The sequence below is a fragment of the Aspergillus vadensis genome (assembly GCF_003184925.1).
Source record: "Aspergillus vadensis CBS 113365 unplaced genomic scaffold BO88scaffold_1, whole genome shotgun sequence".
Classification (NCBI taxonomy): domain Eukaryota; kingdom Fungi; phylum Ascomycota; class Eurotiomycetes; order Eurotiales; family Aspergillaceae; genus Aspergillus; species Aspergillus vadensis.
The window spans coordinates 1,503,477-1,523,278 of NW_020292039.1; the positions used below are offsets into that span (position 1 = coordinate 1,503,477).

At 50.5% G+C, this 19,802-nt stretch overlaps 6 protein-coding genes and 1 non-coding gene across 7 annotated transcripts; 3 read left to right on the top strand and 4 right to left on the bottom strand.

Annotated features, from left to right (window-relative positions):
* Nucleotides 1-343: 343 nt before the first annotated feature.
* BO88DRAFT_448354 (uncharacterized protein) lies at nucleotides 344-2,046 on the top strand (the record flags this gene model as incomplete). Its single annotated transcript, XM_025710431.1, has 3 exons — nucleotides 344-796; nucleotides 1,124-1,276; nucleotides 1,477-2,046. 3 exons carry the CDS (start codon nucleotides 344-346, stop codon nucleotides 2,044-2,046), a joined length of 1,176 nt encoding a protein of 391 aa, XP_025568339.1.
* A 91-nt stretch (nucleotides 2,047-2,137) lies between these two features.
* Nucleotides 2,138-4,615, bottom strand: BO88DRAFT_15883 (glycosyltransferase domain-containing protein). Its single transcript, XM_025701581.1, has 2 exons — nucleotides 4,292-4,615; nucleotides 2,138-4,228 (listed from the first exon to the last, which is right to left on the bottom strand). The coding sequence occupies exons 1-2, from the start codon at nucleotides 4,475-4,477 to the stop codon at nucleotides 2,588-2,590; spliced, it is 1,827 nt and encodes a 608-aa protein (XP_025568340.1). The 5' UTR covers nucleotides 4,478-4,615; the 3' UTR covers nucleotides 2,138-2,587.
* A 1,109-nt stretch (nucleotides 4,616-5,724) lies between these two features.
* On the bottom strand, nucleotides 5,725-7,073 carry BO88DRAFT_400219 (uncharacterized protein). Its single transcript, XM_025705506.1, has one exon. It carries the CDS (start codon nucleotides 6,946-6,948, stop codon nucleotides 5,902-5,904), a length of 1,047 nt encoding a protein of 348 aa, XP_025568341.1. The 5' UTR covers nucleotides 6,949-7,073; the 3' UTR covers nucleotides 5,725-5,901.
* A 94-nt stretch (nucleotides 7,074-7,167) lies between these two features.
* On the bottom strand, nucleotides 7,168-9,069 carry BO88DRAFT_400220 (slipin family protein). Its single transcript, XM_025705507.1, has 4 exons — nucleotides 8,564-9,069; nucleotides 8,375-8,492; nucleotides 7,824-8,316; nucleotides 7,168-7,769 (listed from the first exon to the last, which is right to left on the bottom strand). The coding sequence occupies exons 1-4, from the start codon at nucleotides 8,754-8,756 to the stop codon at nucleotides 7,539-7,541; spliced, it is 1,035 nt and encodes a 344-aa protein (XP_025568342.1). The 5' UTR covers nucleotides 8,757-9,069; the 3' UTR covers nucleotides 7,168-7,538.
* A 2,292-nt stretch (nucleotides 9,070-11,361) lies between these two features.
* BO88DRAFT_t4 lies at nucleotides 11,362-11,432 on the top strand. Its single transcript has one exon. It is a non-coding gene; the product is annotated as a tRNA-Gly (tRNA).
* Nucleotides 11,433-12,162: 730 nt separating this feature from the next.
* BO88DRAFT_439997 (uncharacterized protein) lies at nucleotides 12,163-15,528 on the top strand (the record flags this gene model as incomplete). Its single annotated transcript, XM_025709751.1, has 5 exons — nucleotides 12,163-12,574; nucleotides 12,664-13,167; nucleotides 13,230-13,828; nucleotides 14,357-14,663; nucleotides 14,748-15,528. The coding sequence occupies exons 1-5, from the start codon at nucleotides 12,438-12,440 to the stop codon at nucleotides 15,526-15,528; spliced, it is 2,328 nt and encodes a 775-aa protein (XP_025568343.1). The 5' UTR covers nucleotides 12,163-12,437.
* Nucleotides 15,529-15,758: 230 nt separating this feature from the next.
* On the bottom strand, nucleotides 15,759-18,139 carry BO88DRAFT_327012 (SulP family inorganic anion transporter; the record flags this gene model as incomplete). The annotated part of the gene is made up of 4 exons (XM_025702487.1): nucleotides 15,759-16,457; nucleotides 16,519-17,035; nucleotides 17,100-17,729; nucleotides 17,793-18,139. 4 exons carry the CDS (start codon nucleotides 18,137-18,139, stop codon nucleotides 15,759-15,761), a joined length of 2,193 nt encoding a protein of 730 aa, XP_025568344.1.
* Between the last annotated feature and the right edge of the window lie 1,663 nt (nucleotides 18,140-19,802).

The following is a 19,802-nucleotide window of genomic DNA, read 5'->3' on the forward strand; positions in this document are numbered from 1 at the left end:
TCTCACCTAGCCTAGTTTCAACTTAATCTGATGTGATGGTTCAATCGCCAATATTCGATAGACCATAGTCGAGAATGCAATCAACTATCATGTGAATCCAACACCTCAATTCGAGATAGTGGTGGTGCCATCTGAGCATGTTGATGAATGTAGATAAGAGATGAAGTGGTTGCATTGCATTTACTGCCTGCAAGCACGTGCAGGTGTCTGCAGCAAGCCAGCCGCTAACCCCCTGCATATGATGGTATGTCCGCTATAGCATCATCATGGATCCGGTGTAATCCATCCTATCCCAATCTAGTTTGATCTCCGCAGTGGTTTCTGTGCTGCTCTAAATCCCATAATGGATCCCAATGCGCTCTACATTGCGCTCTTCATTCGTGATGATCCTCCTAAACCCAACGATTACCACTGGGCGCTCTACCACCACCGCATCAACAGCGGCATCAAGTACCATATCACCAATGAAGGCAACGGCTGCATTCCCGGACATGGCCCTGAATCGGGCACCGGCATCCTGAAAGCCTTCCTCCTTGTGGGTCTGATTCAGATCGCGACCATACCGTCCACTACTTCAGCGCAGGAGACTTTAGACCGAGTCTGTCGAAGCTACGACGGACATCTGAACGACAACGAGAACAGGACATGCCGGACGTGGCTACTGGATGTGTTAAGGGATCTACAGGAGCAGATGGGTGTGCTAAACGGAGTTGACATCAAATCACTAGAGAAAGAAGCGATGGACTGGGGCAATCACTACGCATATGAGGCCTGCCAAAACGTCCAACCAAGACCAGTGGGGAAGAGCATGTACATGTCGTGAGGCATTCGTTTACTTAGTTCTATTCTAATCCTTATTTCATTCGAGAGACTTAATTCATTGCACCAATATCACTATTTACAGTATGCCAACTCCTCTCACCGCTCTACCATCAATGCCCGGCAGAATCAGCCCATTTCCCTCTCCGCCCCGCATTCCAGCACTTTTTTTCCCGCGTCGCATTATCCACCTATCAATCAGCCAATATTCCCCCAAATTTGCACAATTAGACTATCACAATGAGGGTAAAACTTGATCCAATGGCCCTTGTTATAGAATACCATACTAAGTAGCGAAATACAGATCGTCGATCCCCAATCCGCCACCCTCACCAACATAGAGGTCCTGGCCTATCTAACGGCCAACCCACCACGGCGACCACCGAACCCACCGCCGAACTCCAGAAACTGGGTTCCCAGTCCGGATCTACGAGACCACAATACCGTTGTTAAGGAGGTGCGCATTCCCTTATAGAATTACAATCCACAAGTTATGTGTTTCTCTGTCGGCTAGCTATGCGGTGCTGGATACATTGCCTGGCTAGTTAGACGGTTCCCGAGCTACGCACCACCCAGCTGCGGAGTACACACTCTTTCTTGCAGCAAATATACATACATGCACAAACCGGAAAAGCTGACTCTTGACGAAAACTTCAGATCCACAACTACGTCACCCGACTCTCCCCCCATCTCCTCAACTACCCCAAATACACGAACCTCACCCCCGCCCAAATACAAGCTCAGGCACAGTCGACCACAACAACAGCCATCCCACCATCCCAGATCAACGCCCCCACGCCGCTCGACCATGCGCTCCGGGAGCTCGTCACCAGGTTACAACCCTACGGGCTGACCAAGGGTGAGGTGCTGATGATCGTGAACCTGGGGGTGGGGTTACATGCACCGGCGACGGAAGGCGAGGATGGTGAAGAGGCGGGTGAGGGAGGGGAAGAAGAAGAATATGATGAGAATGCGGAACAGCAAGTTAATGGTGGAGAGGATACGAATGGGATGATGGAGGTGGATGGGGCCGAGGAAGGACAGGCAGGTGAGGGGGAAATACCAGAAGAGGATTACGGGGCGTTGGCGCTGTTGGATACGGTGATTGAGGAGCGCGAGGAGAGATTGAGTAATGAGGATGTGAACAATGTTTTGGCGATTATTCGGGAGACGTTGGGGTCGGGGATGAAGGGATCGGAGGGGGAGGGGATGGATGAGGAGGGATAGATTTTTTTTTTTGTGCGGACCGTACTACTACTATATATACCATGATTCTATGGCTACTGACTACTAAACTTGGTAGTTCTTTTATGTGGATTATTACGTTGCATGTCATAGTACTAACGAAGTGTAGCATATTCTATCTATTCTATACAGACCCTGGTATATAATGAAGTATCCCGTAGATACTCTCCGGCATCCCGACTCAAGAAGAAATATCATACAATAGAACGATTAGCCTTTACGCCTGACTGCGATGAAACCAGCAAAGCAAAGAGGGTAAGGCCAAGCACATATGCAAAAGCATCACATCAGATCCACTTCGCTCAAAATCGATAATTCATGAACCCCAAACACCATGTAGATATGCACGGCCATAACTGATGGCAACTTCTTGCTGCGGTTTGCAGCTTCACAGTATAAGGAAATATGCAGAATGAACAAACGGGCCACAATCGTGGATAAAAAGTAGGCCCACGCCTGCCATTTCACCAAAGGTGAATCGGCAGGCGGTAATCATCTCTCAAGAGCCAGTCTCGGAGATAGATCACCAGATGCCTGGCTTTTCTTTACCCTTGATGACATTTCCGAATCGATTGTAAACCGGCTCGTCAGCGTCTTCACCACTTTCTTTGCCAAAGGGACCGAAATCATCATCGAACAGCTCTTTGTCATAGCTTCCACAAACCTCAGTGTAGGCCAGCCATTCACCTTTGTCGGTCCAGAGACCCCCCTTGCCCCCGCGCATGTCCCACCATTCTTGTCCTCCCAAGAGGGAAGATTGGGCGGCGTCGAACCCATTCGGGGTGCGCATGTACTTGCGGAGAAGGGCACGAGCCCATGGTTGATACCACATCTCTGACCACCACTTGTCAAGGACAGAGTGATCCCCATCCACATGCAACAGGGCCGGTACAGATGCCGAGTGAATGTTGGTCATCAAGGGGAGGTTGTGCCAGGTATGATTGCGCGGGTTCGGAAGTTTGTCGAGTGTCTCATTGAAAGGCGGGTTCAACCAATCATCCTTGCCAAATTTGGGCTGGATGAATGGGTTACCGATGCTCTCAGGTGTGATATCCGAGGGGATCAAGAGGCGTTTTTCTCTAGGGACGCCATGTTGCATCTGCACTGCCGAAGTCTTGGTGACATTATTGTAGTGAAGCCACTCGACATCCATCTTGGCGTTGCGCATGTTGAAAAACAGACGGGATTCATAGTCGACTCCAATGCCATATTCATAGCGGGTGCCAGACTCGAGGCGCGGTTGGGCAGCTCCTGTGATATTGGAAGCATCAGAGATGCCTATGAGTGTGTAGAGCCATTCCATGAATCCATTCGCAGAATCCCGCCTCTCAAGCTCCCGCACATATTCCTGTCGGCCAAACATTTGCGTCATAGCTAGGTAATCTCCCCGTGCGTTGCGGTGTTGATGCACGAACCGCAGAACCTCGGCGTATATTAACTTGAGATCAGCTGCCTGACCAACTACCGCGCCAGGCTTAAGCCAGCGCGGCCGATTCAGATGTCCTTGTGGGTGGATATCCGTCTTCCACCCATAAGCGTCCGGGGGGAGGCTAGATTCTGGGACTGTCACACACCCTGCATCTAGGGTGAGCCCGGGGAAACATTCTTTGCTCGCTGCAAACAAAACTCTCTGAGAGTATTTTTGTATCGTTTCTTGCGAGCCTGTACGGTACGGCCTGTCTACGGTCACGGTACCATATTTTCGGAGCAATTTCTCATTGTTCTCCCTGAGGAGGTTTTGGAACCTCTGGATCAGGACCTCAGGGGGTAACTGGAAAAACACGTCCTGGGAATCAACAATAAGGACGAGATCTTCATCCTTTATTTGTGGGTTATAGGCCAGATAATTGTATATGCCGGCTATGCGGTCCACCATGGCAGCGTACTCTGTGTACCCCGTTGGAGGCGACTTGCCATAGCTAATCAACGTGGGCGGCGGGTAGTTCAGTATCATTGACGATGTCAACGTGCGACAAAGTGAGGCGGACTTTTGCGATGCAGGTATAAGAAGGTGGAAAGATGGTGTTGACTTTTGCAGATTAAGCGGAAGACTATCATTTCGGTGCAAAACATGACCGGGGGAAGTGAAGACCATCGGCAAGTCTTCAGGGCGCTCACGGGAGGGGGGATATGATGGATATCTCAACCAGTAGCTAACATGTGGCTAGAAGAAGAAGCGCTTCGTCAGTACCACTTTCTTGAGAAAGTAATTGCATTGTAGACATACTTGACTAGATCGCGACAGCAACAGCAGCGTGAAGAAGCATGTGGCGGCCAGGATCATGAGCGTTCTAACGGGACGAGCTCTGAGACGGCGAGGATGGAATTGTTGCTGCCATAGCATCGTCATTGACGAGCGCGCCGTATGATAATGATCGGCCCATGGGCCGTCTAGGATGCCCTGGAATGACATCCTGATAGCAGTGGAAGTGGAAACTTTGCTTGGACACTAGATTAGAGTACCGCTGCTCAGCAGCGGTGGACGGACGATCCGACTGAACGTCAGATCGTGGTCACTAGATAGGAACCGCTGGGTTAAGCCAAATGTAGAAGAGGGTCTTCCCAACGATAAGCATTCCTGCAAGCGGGACATGCGATCAGGAAGAGCAGCGAAGCTGACGGGGGGATATCGGATTAAGAGAAATCAATGGGGTTGCTAGGCGCCATGCTGAGGCAGAAAGGACAACAGTCAATGGTGACGACAGCAACGAGATGAAGAAGAAGAAGCCAGTGTCGGGGAAGAGATCCATGCCACGCGGACACAAAACGCGAAGAGGAGGAGGGAAAGTAGTTCAAGGTCGACTCGGGCGGGAGACCACTTCAGCAGCAGAAAAGTGACCGATTTGGGTGAGGATTTACGTCGGCGTGTGGAACCGGGCCAGGGACTGGGGGAAGGTAGCTGTCCGATCATTGGTCTGCCCTCCTCTTTTCTTTCTGCGGATTTCAATCGACTGGATGGATCATGAATTATGGACTCCTCGCTTTTCCCCTTTGGTTCCCGGCCCTGGCCTCCGTCGGTATTGCGATGTGCGAGTATCGCTCCCTGCACCCGTTAATGTCCCACCGCATCTTTATTTCTTTTTCCTTTTTATTTTCTCCCCCTGCTCTGCAGTACTTTGTCGGTCTCTAGCCGGGCCACGAAAGCTTATCTCCTTGTGGGATCAGTAGATCCATCCTCAAGTGCATCTGCATCCGTGAAGTTGTTCGCCTCAGCCCACGAAGGTCGGTTACTCAGCGGGAAACGCCATCGTTGGATCTGCCGCGTCATCGAGACTGCACATCCCATACTGCCCGTGCCCTCCCAGTTCTTGGCACGAATCGAATGGTGGTTTCAGATTGCTTGCTCATTAGTCCATCGCCGGCCCTATGTTCGGCCTACGTTGGGAACTGACGTCTCCCTATGCATGACTCCACATTGCCCATTCTACTTTGGACCTAGATTCCCCCGTCCATAACAAGCCATGCAAGCCCGGACGATTGCCGTCTCGACTCGTGTTCCATCTACGGCTTTGGATTGCATGAATAGAACAGACGATTACGAAGCAGGCGCTTCGACTAGCCACTTGGTAGTTCCGAGGGCGCCTGATAGTCTAGGCGGTAGTATGAACTGCATGAACCCCAGGCCCGTTGAGCCGGTTAGCTACTACCGAATCTTTATGGGAAAAGCCCGCCTATCACATAATTTTCCGGGGCTGAGGAAAAGCACACGGTACTATGGTAGACACACAGAAGCACACTGGCAATCCTTATGTACAATGCCAACGCCGCCAAAATGCAATCAATGGCCCAGAACAAATCAACAATACAACAATATACGACATTTCGAAGACCACCAACTCATTCCAGGTATATCTCTTCTCGCAGCCGTTGCAAATTGCGGAAGATGCCACCCCCCGGGCCTTCGCTTTCTTGCCGCCGATGACCCGTTGTTGGTCCCTTCGTAGACGATCCGGACGGCTGCTGGGACTGGTCGGATCGGCCCTGATTGTCTAGGGCCTTGCGACGGTCCTCCACGATCTTAGCCAGGCTGTCTACGAACCGAGTTCGGGCCTTCTCCTCCGCAGTGCCCTTCCAGACAAGTGCCAATGAACGTAGCGACTCAACACGTCGCGAGGCAGCTTCAACCCCCTCTTGCCCGCCACCGTTGCTATCTAAAAGCTCCGTTACTTCCTTTCGCAGCTTCTTAGCCACCTCTTGGCCCTTCTCCTCACGACTGTGGCTCTCAGGCCCCGGTTCCGGCGCCGACACCGAAATAAAAGATGATGTTATAGACGTCTCCGATGGCGGGAGGGGCCATTCCATGGCATCTCCGAAGGTCTGCACCACTTCTTCCAGTCGTGCCCGGACTTGGTTCAACGTCCGTAGCTTGGTAATATATTCAGGGTCCTGCACTGTGATTGTCTCCGCTCGCTCTCCCTGTTCTCCAGTATCTTCAGAATCCTCTGCTCCGGCGATCTTATCATTGTCCGCAGCGCCCGGGACAAATCTCTCAATATCACTCCGTAGTGCGTCCGTCAACGTGTCCGAAAGTCCAATAGTCTCTCCACGCAGCAATTCAACCTCGTAAGCTAATCGACCTCCGCTTCGTAAGATCTCATCGGTGAGTTGTGTAAGGGCTGTGGAATGTCGAGCATTCTGCGCGTTTATTTGTGAAAGGACGGACTGGACTTGTGTGGACAATTCGGGCAGGGAAGAGGCCCCCGCAGGACCCCGCGAGAGGTTCGTTTGAGATGACGCCAGCGTCAGCGCAGGAAGGGCATTGTTGAGGTACTCGGCGGGATCAAAGGACTGGTCAGTGAAGTCGGGTGTCATCTCGAGCGACGGGCGTGAGCTTGGTACTTTCGCGGCTGTAGGAGCCGGGCTGGGAGTCGGCGAAGGAGCCATTGTTTCGACAACAGTCTTCTTAGTCGGGAGGACAGATGGGCAACTACGCCCTGTTTCAGCGCTATTTCATAAATCGACAGCCCGCCGTAAAGGTCAAGGCACAATGCAGTGATTCGTCAGATAGCTAGCAACAAGGTCATGCTTGTCTACGACTTTCGGCCACTGCTGCTGACATGAAGCCAGACACACCGCCCTCGGCAGTATCTACTGCTTATCTGCCGCGATAAATACATATATTGCTCGAAGCGACTGAGCAGAAACACACAGCTATTGATGGTCAAAAACAAAACCAATACCTTCGCATTAGTCTCTTTTAATTACGAAGGGAAATCATAAGGTAATGTTATTATTGAATTATAGGCAGAATCGTCCCGTTTAATACACAAACATGTAACAAAAGAATGTGGGTATCGTCAAAGCCAGATAGGACCCCAAGCAAAAATGGGGAACAAGCGAGTGGAAAGACACAAGGCTATTCGGCCTTGTGGTGTCTCCAAATACATAGATATTGTTCAGTGTCATTAGCATATCCTCATCAGAAACCAGGGCAATGGTCCTCTCCAGCCATCAAATCATATGGCACATCGCGCCTAGATGTTTTCGACCACGCGCGCATTCATTGCACGCTGGAATCCATCATCAGGCTGTTGGTATCGACTAGGACCTTCGCCAGCATTTTCTGCCGCAGCCATTTGTTGCTGCACAGTCTGGTTCATTGCCGGCAAAAAGATGACTTTGCTGTTGGCTGTCTTGGCCATGGCTTGCATCGCCTCGAGATAGCGGATTTGCATCGCAGGTGCAGAAGACAAGATATCAGCGGCCTAAACATAAAGAGTTAGCTCATATCGAGTACTTTGATGAGATGGAATATGTACCTGACGCATCAATTTGGCCGACTCGACTTCAGCACGAGCAGCAATAACCTTACTTTCACCGATACGCTTTGACTGCGCAGCCATAGAAAGAGAGTCCTGCAAGTCTTCGCTAAAGATAATGTCTTTGATGAGCATGGACTCAACCTGGACACCCCATCCACCGGCAACGTCCTCGATTATCTCTGAAGTCGACTGAGCGATCTCTTCACGGCGTTCAATAACGTCCTGCAGAACTCTTGCGCCGATGACATGACGCAGTGTAGTCTGAGTACGCTCCACCAGTGCCTGGCGGACATTGGAAATACCAAATGCGGCTTTGTGGGGAGAAACGATCTGGTAGTAGATCACCGAACTGAGGTTCAGGTTGACATTGTCCTTGGTCATGCAGCTCTGACGGGGCACTTCGACGATCTGGATCTTAACATCCACCGCTGTGAGATGCTCGCTCAGTGGGTTCACTTTGACCAGACCGGGATCGACGGAACGTTCGAATCTGGAAGAACATCAATCAGGACATATATTCTAGAGTGATCGTCGTGGGGTTCACGAACCTTCCGAATCTCGTGATCAGGCCGACTTCACCCTGCGCGACTGGTTTGAAGGGGTTGGGGCAGCAGAAACAGCATGGAATGGCACCCAGGCAACCAAGACATTCACCAAGTCCGTGAACTAATAGCGACAAAGGTCCGTTAGATCAAAAGAGCTTTGACGGTGTAATACAGGTCAAGGCCGAAACTTACTGAATGAAGCGTACCATCCGTGCGCATCAGGGTTATCTTCACCGTGCTGGATTTGCTGCGCATACTTGGGTTGCAGATCGTCCAAGCGAGCTGGTTGCACATTAACCAGACCTGCACCAGGTGCGCGGGCAGGGTTAGTAGGTTGCTGGACTGGCGCCTTGCCGTTGACATCTGCGCTTCTTTCGGCCGACATCTTCAGTTACTGGTAGGAGAAATCGCAGGTCGTAGAGCAGTGTACTGTGTGTAGCGGTGATCGGACTAGAACGGTAACCTAAGCTCGTAGGGGACGGAATAGCGATTATTTGAAGCCAATGAGAGTGATAAACAGGGTGCGCTGAGAAGGGTTCGCAAATGCAATGGCAAAGGTTGATAGAAAGTAGCAGTCAGGATGATAAACTGATAGAGAGGGATTTAGAAATATGACATCGGATGAGGGGGGTGAGGGGAATTAAATAACTGTTGACCAGCTGCAACCTTAGCTTCACCACTCAACCACTCGACGGTAGGCTTCCCGTAGGGTAGCTAGCACAATGAACGACTCACATCCTACATTTACTGTAAACTCAACTCACATGTTCTCCGCAGCGGTGGCTGTGGGTCGCTAGTTTTGGTCCTATGGGACCTTTTTGGGGGCGTCTTGGCTGCTTGGTTCCTAAGTTGGACCCTCTTCTTAGCCCATTCCTTCTGGACGCCTCGTGTCCTTGTTCCCTGAGGCTTCCCGCCCGCCAGCTGTAAATCTACCACTTGTTGTTGGAACCCATTCAGGAGCTCTTACTCCGCCTCCCATGGCTGAGCAACTTAGAAGGCCCCAATCCGTCCGTATAGTGCCGTCTTGTCGTTGAGGATACTCCTAATTCTCTCACTTTTCCCAGACTCTGCCACGCTTACGGTCAACGACTGACCAACCTGCGCCAATGTCTTAGACTGTGCCCGAGGCCGAAAGGCGCGTGCCAGAGAGGAAGTACTAAACACGCTAAGAATTAGAACTCACCTCTGATATTTCGACGCTACGATGCTAATCATGCAAATTACATCATTCTAGAAGACGAAGATGGCTATGCGGCAAGCAGGCGAACCACACAGGTTCCTTCCACCAACCATACTGAGGATTGGGGTTACTAGCACGATAGGGCAGCATATGGATGGGACCACTCAATCAAAATCACTGTTCCTTGATCTACTGGCAAGCATACCTTTCTCTCCCTGTCGTTGCCCCGGCATCGTAGTACCGTCCTGTCAACAGCCGCGTGAGCTCTTCGGTCTTTCCATCTGTTTTCTAGTGACCAATATCCCGCCGAGTTGACCCATGGCTCTAAAGCTCACAGCCCTCTCCGACACGGTCGGCGATCTCGTGTTGAGATCAGCGGGCGAAGGATTAGGTTCGTGCTGTGCAATCTGATGCTTACCGTTACACAGGGGATGACAACATCACTCTTAACCCGCAAAATATAGTATGCGCCCTAGTTGTGCTATAGTTCTGCTCGGCATGAAAGATCCGATAGACAAAGAGCTTGTGACAATTTTGCTACTAATTCGCACCTCCGTCGATCTACAGTGAGGCTCTTATGGGCAGAATAAGGGCTCACGGCCCCCCACAACGTAATTAGCGCCAAGTAATCGGGCGCACTGAGGCAGTGCTTCCTTTGCATATTGTGGGCCAAGGCTCAACTGACCCGGCACTGGGCGATCGATAGGTAGGCCAATCACCATGTTACCATACTTCCGAGAATCATCTCTTACACCTGATTCATAAGTTAAGTAGCCCATAGAGAGACGGAGGAACTTATACGCGAATTCAGCACGGCCAGGGTGCTCTTGCCGAGTTGCTAACAAGCAGAAGAAGAGAGGTGATATATATAAGGATCATGCGTTCATTGTAGTCTCCCTAAATTTATTTTAACCCTCATTCCGAGCACTGGGCATTTAACTAGCTTTAACTAGCTAATAAATCTCTTCATTGACATGGCCAGCATTCAGCAGTCATGGGAATCATACCTACTACAATATTTACTTGAGGTTTCTCTGGTGGATGCTAAGGTGGCATCAACCAGAAACCTCTGTCAGATACTTTATTGGGGTGTCATGCAGCCTGATTACCACTACACCAACCCGGCCGCCCGCAAGTAGTTCATAGGAACTACTGGAACAGGGTCCGGATCAGAGTAATTCATTCCCAGGCTGTTGTCATTATGTAACGGACAACAACAACTTCAAACGTGGTGAGTACGTCCTACTATCTACACAGTAAGTATGTCTGTCAATCACAACCAGACAAATCAGGCAATTCCGCCAGGGACCCTCAAATTAGCCGGTGGGTCATTTGCATACCTCCGTCGGCGCGCATACTTCCGTTGGAGTGTTATCATTACTACAACAGGAAATTGGTGTAGACACGCTGAGTCCGAGTTTCGGCTCAAGGTCCAGTATGCGGCCTCATCCTTCTCTCCTACAAGATTGACATATTGCGTCAGTGATAATAGTTCAACCTACAATGAATGTAATTGCCCATTGGTAAGAGCGGGTCCTTGAATGTTGGCGCTTCTTCGGAAGATAGGAAGCCCCGATGGCTTGCACCAGATCATGCATAATGCATGCTCTTGCTTACACTGTGTAGCTTGGACAAAGGTAGCTATTGATTGTTAGGACAAAGGCGAGATTTTCAACGTCTTAGTATGGTGTACTAAAGGGTCAACTAGACTATGCTTCGTGATCGAAGTCGTGGAGTCAAGGTTGCATCTACACATGAAATTACTAAAGCCGCTGATAGATTCAAAATATGAAGCTACTTTCATACAATAGCATCATTGGTCTAGTGGTAGAATTCATCGTTGCCATCGATGAGGCCCGTGTTCGATTCACGGATGATGCACATCTTTTTTTTTTCCATCCGTTTTCTTCACCCCGCCGCTTTCTTTCTATTTATCTTTAGCCTTGTTTGTCTCATTTTTCTTAATTGGTCTATCAAATAATTTCTGTTCCTAGACTCAACATCTGTTCCAAAGAGGGACAGGGGCGCTCGGCTGAATTGGGTTGACGTCGTATCTCATTCGGATTTCATAAGATACAATGGAATCTTTACTATTGCAGTAGAGGAAGGGGTAATTTGCAAAGGTCGCCCTTTGCGGTTTCAGGTCAATGGTCTCGCCAGTCATTTGGCGTCAATACTCAAAGCCTTCTGGGGCGTTTCGATTAGTGACATGTCGCAAAATGTCCCGAATCCAGGCCTAAGGCCACTATGGCCTGGGCCCCGGGGTACGCACTTCAACCAATCCAGCAGTCACAGAATGGAGTACCCCTGTTCCAAGATGACGTAAGGTCGAGTTCTGCAGACCCTATTGAAACGAATGTATCAAAATTGGCGTGACACAACTTTCACCAGATATTTTAATGATTCTACTTCATCCCGTAGTAGACTGGCGCGTCCTTGAAGTATGGAAGCTTTAGGAGATTTCGTACCTTGTGTAATAAGTCAGAAAGCTCGATGTCAACTTAACAGAATGAAAGCAAAGCCAGCCGCAAATTAGCAGACTGATAGCCCCGATTCGGTTTCAGATGAGCACACTCCTCCTTCCTTCCACTACTATTGCTCCATTTTTGACGCCCGCCCCTTTGTCCTTGCCATTGTACACAACCAATTATCCTGGGCATTTCAGGAACCCCGCATCTGACCTTTCAATGCTTGGAGTTTCTTCTAAAATAGCAACAACTGCTCAGCCCTGCTTAGTCATCTACCCTGAACCCGAAAAGGCGCAAGCGGAGAATCCCTTAAAATCGATCGACGAGAAGACTGACCAGGGGATTTGCATGGTGACAAGCATTTCCCTCCTGTTCCTGAAGCCGGAGCTGGTCTCCCCATGCCTTTTGGAGATTGACGATGAGTTCGTTCCACAACTTGGTGCTACAGGCAAAGAAGGCGCGCGCTGTCATCAATTACAGAGGAAGGAAATCGGATGCCAAGAAGAATAATCTGTCCAAGCATGCTGCAGGCTCATCATCAGTGTCCTCGTCAGTGTACGTCGTGTGCCCCTCATCGCATCCCGTGTCCTATGCTCCAAGCTTAAGGCATGTCCATCGCTGACCTACGTGTTGTACATTTATAGTGTGGAGCTAGTCCCGACGTCTTCCCCCTGGGATCTCCTCCCAGTCGAGATTCAGATCAAGATATTCGCCCACTGCGGTGTCACGGACTTTCTGCCATTAAAGCTTGTCTGCAAATCATTCTATCTACTGCTTAACTCGCAGGAACAATGGATCACCCGGCAATACCTCCGTCAACGTCGCCATGGAACACTTCCTTCCCCGATAGATAGCGAAAGGACATATACTCGGAATCCGGAGGATGATGCAGTGTTGCTATCAGATTTGTTTCCACCCGCGAAGAGCGCTAAGGGTGGCCACATATACACCTTCAAGTATATATCCGGCCTGCGTCGCCGGCAGACACTTTGTTCAAGACTTTGCTGCTACCTCGCGGACCGTGTTATGGATCGGTTTGTGCACAGCGAACCGGCGTTCATGAAATCCATGTTTGCCTCCAAAGCCGAGCGTTGCGTCTTCGTGCAAAGGACAACTGCGCGCTTATGGTTTCATCTCGCTCCGCTCATGTAAGTACTGGCCTCCCAATCGTCCTCTTCAGTATATCTCTAACGCATTCCTCTTCGTGCAGGTATTACACTCTATACTTCCTTGAGACCTATGCTCTTGCCAGGCGAGAGCAGACTAATGTTCTTCTGCGTGACTGGGAAGCTGGACGCTTGCCAGTTCCCGTACCCCCACACATCCGTAGAGCCATGTACCGGGACTTGCAAGTAAAGATAATCAGATCACCTCCTTTTACTGACACCCCTACCCTCATAGCCACGCATCACTGCATGCAACTCCTAGTCTCATACTTGCGGTATACTGTACCACCAGATGAGCCTACGGTTTCGGATGACAGTTGGATTGGATCGTTGCTCACAGTGTCGCCATTCCTCCGAATAGTGGAGTACTTCTCCGCTGAAATCGGAGATGGCGGCAATCAGCGGATGCAGCGAAAGGATTTCATGCACAATTTTCATAACGATATCACCCTAAATGAAAAGGACGACATCAACATGTTGGTCTTCCAGAATGCCCCGAACGTGCATCTGCATGGTTCCGTGGAAGATGTCTGGTTCGATGTTGTGAAGGAGGAATTGGCTTTAAGAAAGGCGGCGCCGCATCATGCAGAGCGCGTCATGGTTTGGACAGGGTTGCCTGTCCTATTCTGCTGCCAAGACTGTCGTATTCCAGATGGATGGCGTGCATAATGCATTCTGTCGGTTTAGCAAGCATTGCATTATTTGCATTCACAAGGCGAGGCGTTTCATAGGGGTTTTGGTGTACTCCATGGCGAAGAATATATCCATCTTCATGGCATGAGCTCTTTGCTCGTCTGGGTGTTACTCTTTTGACATAACAATTTTAAGCAGCGGCTACTACAAATGAATGGATATTTCTATTATCTTGGTATTGGTCCATCAAACCGTAACAAGAATGCATTCCTCAGTCCAATGTAAGCTAGCCCTATGCCCTAAGTTCCTTTCTGGGAGAAATTTGTTTGTATTGTTTGTTTGATAAGATGCATCGATAGAGAGATAGTCGCGCCGCGGGCATTCTGCTCTCCCGACTAAGTAAACAGCTGCCGCATCATTTACTGATCGACAAGCTCCAAGGAAGCATCTCTTCCAATTGTGCTATACTAACACCATATGTGATAAATGTGATATACCATCCCTTCGCATGCATCGAACACTCTCAACCAGCCCCAAGATACCACAATGACGCAAACAAGCCTACTCAACACCTCATGGACACTCCACCGTCTCTCCCCTCTCCACCACGGAAGAGACTTTGACAGCCTTGTCAACAACCCCGCGGCTCTGAATTTCTACGCGACCCGACTACGCGATCAATTAACCGCAGCCTCCTTCCCCATTGCCCTCCAATCCACCGGTCCACTGCCCACCACAGACGACGATACCCTCCCCCGAACCGGCGCGCTGCAATCCTGCACCTGGGAACCCATACCCAGTCTGTCATTCTCCGACATTGAACACGACCGCGACCCTGAAAATGGGTCTCAAGCGCCAAACGGACGTCAATCTCGAGCGCGGACTCAACGCTCAGCACCAGTCTCACATACGCCCTCCCAAGAGGGAAGTGGAATCCTCGTAAAATTAGACTACGAGAACACAACGTACAAAGCAGCTCTTCTCACACTGTCCTCTCTTCCTACAATCCAAAACGAAACCACTCACAAACCTCGCACCCGAACTCGCTCTCAGACTCAAACACATGCTACGCACCTACCGCTCCTTCTAACCCGCTTTCCTGCTCCTCTCCGACAGACCTTCGTCTCCTTTCTCTCTTCGACCTTCGACACGTACTGTTCTCCGCTTCGCCTCCCCTCGCGATTCATAGGCACAGCCTTGAACACATATATAAACACATTGACCTCCAAAGATGGATCTGGGTCTATAAACGCAGTCGAGATTGTCAAAGAGCTTCACCTCACACTATCGTTCCCTGCCTTTGCTGCGCCGGATTTGCGTACTTTGAACATCACGGTACCACGAGAGTCGCTGGGCGGGTTCCTTGGTGCTGGAAATAACGGTGATGGAAGTGACTCGGACGTTCTGGCTGTGCTTAGTGCATACCTGGAGGAGCATTTGGCGATGAAGTTTGATTTGACCGGTGGGAATGCGGAGCCCACCCTCAAGGGACAAGATCATGTGCGTCTTGCGCGAATCGCCTGCGGGGGTTTCGTGCTCGGTGGAGATGGGAAGCTAAAGCTAGTTGCGTCGACACCAGCTGGCGACAATGGCGATTCGGATGCCATTGCTGGTCGGAATAATCATCTTGCATTACGGGCTTGTGAGGTGTTGCTTTCCGATATACTGCGCAGAGCTGAGATGAGCGAGGATGAGAACCAGAAACCCTGATACATACATCCGAACTACGAGAAACTGCATGGTCAAGCGAATATCGAAGAAAACCGCTGATGATTCTGATTTCCAATGCTACCAACAACATATCTAACGGATGCTGGGACTATACATTCTAAACGTCTGTCTTGTATCGTGCAATGTCGTGAATCGTTTACAGGTTCAGATCATGACCAGGTAGCACACCTATATGAGAGAAGCGCCGGGCTTCACTTGTGGTTGAACCTTCAAGGTTCCGATGCACGGCCTTCAGATTCAGCGAGCCGAAGCGCCTCATCAACTCCAGGGACAAAATGGGACATCCCTCCGCATCGGTCGACTATGCCGCTTCTTTCGAACATGCGGAAAACGCTGCGGTTTGAAAGGCGACAGAAGTAAACGCTTACTCCGAGATTGATGTAATCATTCACAATCTCGGAGAGGACCTGCGTACCGGAGCCATCGATGCTCGTGACACCGTGAACGTCGAAGATGACGTTCTTGTTCGACTCTGGGGGCCGCAACCGTGGGAGGGACGGATGTGCGCGATTGGAGCCGTAGAACTCTAGACGGCGCAAGCGATTCTTGAGATCGCCAGTGTTGGCGAAGGTGAGCGGCTCGGGGATCTTAACAACAAGGGCGCCGTCAATGAGCTCCACATTTTCTGCGTGCATTTCGGCGTTGTCGTATTGGTCAGACGTCCCGGCTATCTTCCCGAGAATTTGAATGCGAGGCTGGGTGGAGTGGCGGATCAGAATTAGGATTGAAAGGCCGATGCCAAGCGCGATACCTAACTCCAGCGAGTAAAATATAGTGGAGACGAAGATGAGAAGCATCAATGCAAGCTCTGTCCAACCACGCAGCCGGATGAAGAAGGCGACGTCGTGGGGACATTCCTCTATAAGACTGTATGCGACGACCGATATCGTAGAGCATAGTACGGCTTTCTGTGGTGGATATCAGCACATGTCTTACCCAATAGTTCTCAAGGATTGGGGAAGAACCCACAGGAAGATAATATAAATATGGCAAGAGCACCATAATAACAATGAAGGTGATAACACTGAGAAAAATACTGCTCATAGGGGAGCGTGCTCCCGTGGAAGCGTTGACTTTGCTCCGTCCGTATCCGCCAAAGGCAGGGAGAGCCATGAAGCAGCCCCCAACCACATTGGCAACGCCTAGAGCAACCATCTCCCTGTTCGCACTGACAGACATGCCTTGGACTCCGTCTCGTCTCTCCCCGAGGCCCTTGGCAGCAACTGAGGACTCGAAGAAGCCAAGAATAGCAATGATGAAGGAGGTGCTCATCGCGGTGCGTACGTGCTTCAGATGTTTGAGTTGGAAGGGCCACCTGAACGCGAAGAGCCCAGTGGCAGTGTTCTGAACTGAGCCCAGAACTTCCAGCCCCTGCTCGTACCATCCAAGACGCCAGGTCAGGATGGCCGAGAGGATCACAACGAGGATACGGTCAGGAAAGTAGACGACCTGAGGGTATCGTGGTTCGAGTCCTTTTTTGATTGTTCTATGGGCACAGTGTCAGCAATGATGTATCTCCTTTATGGGCTTGATGGGGTCTTGGTACATACCGAAATAGCATGATTATTGCAAAGCTACCGAAGGATACAGCAGCTGTAAGACCATGACAATTCTTGATATTCTGAGCGAGGAAGACAAGCTTTTGCACTGTGCTGCCATGGCTGACACCGGCCTCTTTGGCCAAATCCGCCAATCCGACCTCCGGGATGAGCTGGTCAACAAAGATGACAAAGCCAATGGCAGTTATAAAACCTCTCAGAAAAGGCCGACTGAGTACATTATCCAGGAAGCCCAGCCTGGTCAGTCCAGCGACTAGTATCATGGCTCCTGCCATGGCAGTGGCTATGCCTACGACCATTGCGCTTGCGGCCTCATCGTCCTCCTGCGAGTGGCCTTGTTTAACGCTAGTTTTAACGATTGTTCCTGTCAACAGCGACCCAGCTGCTTCCGGACCAACAACGAGTAGAGGACTGCTTCCCAGAATTGCATAGAGCAGTGGCATGAACACGAATGAGTATAGGCCGTTGATTGCTGGCGCGTGGGCGAGGTTTGAAGCCAAAGATAGTGCCATGGGAATGTAGATTGACGCGATCGTCAAGGCTGCGATCAAGTCGCCTCGGAGGAAAGACCAGCGATATTGTGTGATCCAGTTGAAGAACGGGATGTAGTATGAGAGGTACCTGTATCTCGATCAGTGTTTCGTCCTGAATCCAAAGCCGAGAGATTGTATAGTCCAAGCCTACATCGTCTTATGGTTCTTCACAGGCCATGCCAGACCTGACCCAGTCCTGGGAGGCAAGTTCTCCGGTCCTTGTACAAAGGTTGGGTTTCCATTCCCGTTCCGTATATGTCCTTCAGGTCCACCGTCAACCTGCGGCGTCGATAAACCATCTCTGGTACCGTATGCGGGACCTTGACCATCGTCTAACTTCAACAAGCGAGTTCTATCGTTCGGTTCTAAAGTCTCGGGAATTCGCTCAGGCGGAGGATCTGCAGAGCTGTTTGACACAGGTGCTCGGAAGAAGCCCGCAAGCCAGTCCCGCAAAGAGCGGTGTTCAAGGCTTCCGCTCTGCGGATTGGGATCCGTCATGTTTGATTCGGAGAAACCCGGGGTGAAAAGCACGATCGAATCAAGCAGAGAATGCACGCTATAATGTCGCAGAAAACGCCATAAGGAATGACGACTTCAGCAGCGAGGAAAGACGGGGGAAATAAGGAAGCACAGTTGTGGTTGAGCGATTTGCGAGACACGATTGCTAGCGCAAGGAGCGGTGGCTGTTGGCTAAGATAAGTCCATCGTTAGCGGAATCGTAAGTTTTCGGACGAGGCAAGCAGGCCTTGATTGGCGGTGGAACTGGAAATTCTAAATACCAAGATATTTTATTTTGTAAGGCTGATGCACGGGCAGAGTTTTGCCCTGCAAGTTCTCTCTGTCTCTCTCTCTCCGATCTGGCAGAGAGTTGAGACAAGCGTCAATGACGTTCGGACCCTGAAGATAAACATACTAAAACTGGAGAACAACCCACTCATGGCTTACATAACTTTCTTTGTTCTCCCTTTATCCCATTTCGGTATGTGATGATGCCCTCTGTCTGTAATTGATTTGAATAATCCACAACTGGTTCAGACGGTAGTGCCAAACATTGGGGTAATTGGGCATCCAACTGAGAATGTTACACAAGCAATCTGCATGTAATGCTTACACAATTGGTTGCCTTATGCCCAGAGGGCCGGTGTTCTACACCCCTAAACATCAGGCTCTTCAATGGCCATCACCATCCAAATTACATTCTGGTAATTGACCACTAGTGTACGGTGTAGAGTCAGACCACGCCAAGTAAGTGCGCTGCAAATCGTTCAATCCATGGATATGGTGCCTGCGGACGCTGCTAAGGAGATCCCTGCGCAAATCCCGAATGTTCTGTGGTGTTTGACTCGTGAAGACGCCGACAACCACGGCATTGTAGCTAACCTAGACTTATACGGACTCGTAAAGTATTAGTGTTCATAACATTGCATGCTTGCTCCTTTAAGAGTCATGGCAATTACAGTGGATGCGGTCAAACCTTCTTTGAAGGGCCAGCAACCACTAACGCCGTCCCATTGCCACGGGCGACTCCGCCAGCCCCAGCTGGGATCCACTTGAAGCCGCCAGAATGCTCCTCGGCTAATCTGAAACTGCCCCTATCCAATGACACCACCCGATCTGGGAAACATTTGCCGAGACGTTCGTTCGCCCACGCACTCGGAAAAGCTCTGAACCAGCTCTGGGGTCCCCGTCTGTCACCGGAAATGGGGTTATAGCACCCGCTGTGAACTATAGCAGGGACGACTGGACGATATTCATGATGGTGTCGCTCAGCCAGCAAGGCAAGCTGGGAAACATTGAACTTAAACTGCGCCAAGGCGATTTGATGTGCCACATTTGCGACGTCGTCGTCGGCCGTAAGAAATGGCCACCACGACGGCGTGGCCTCTCAGGGAGGCAAATTGGATTCGGGTCAGTCGGATGTTCCTGATCGACACTGAGGGTTTGACAGCTGAGTAGGCTGTGGCCTCCGCTGGTGACTGGTCGCCGTCCACCCAGATCTAGCTGGGGCCACCAATCTAACCGGCACTGGGCGACTCTTGACGGCCCTAGTCTCAGCCGTAGGTCCCCTAACAAATTTATCGCCTCGTACTTCGACGCATCGCTGCGGCCCACATTTGCCCTAATCCACGGCACTCTTTACATGCATTTCTTGTCTGCGACG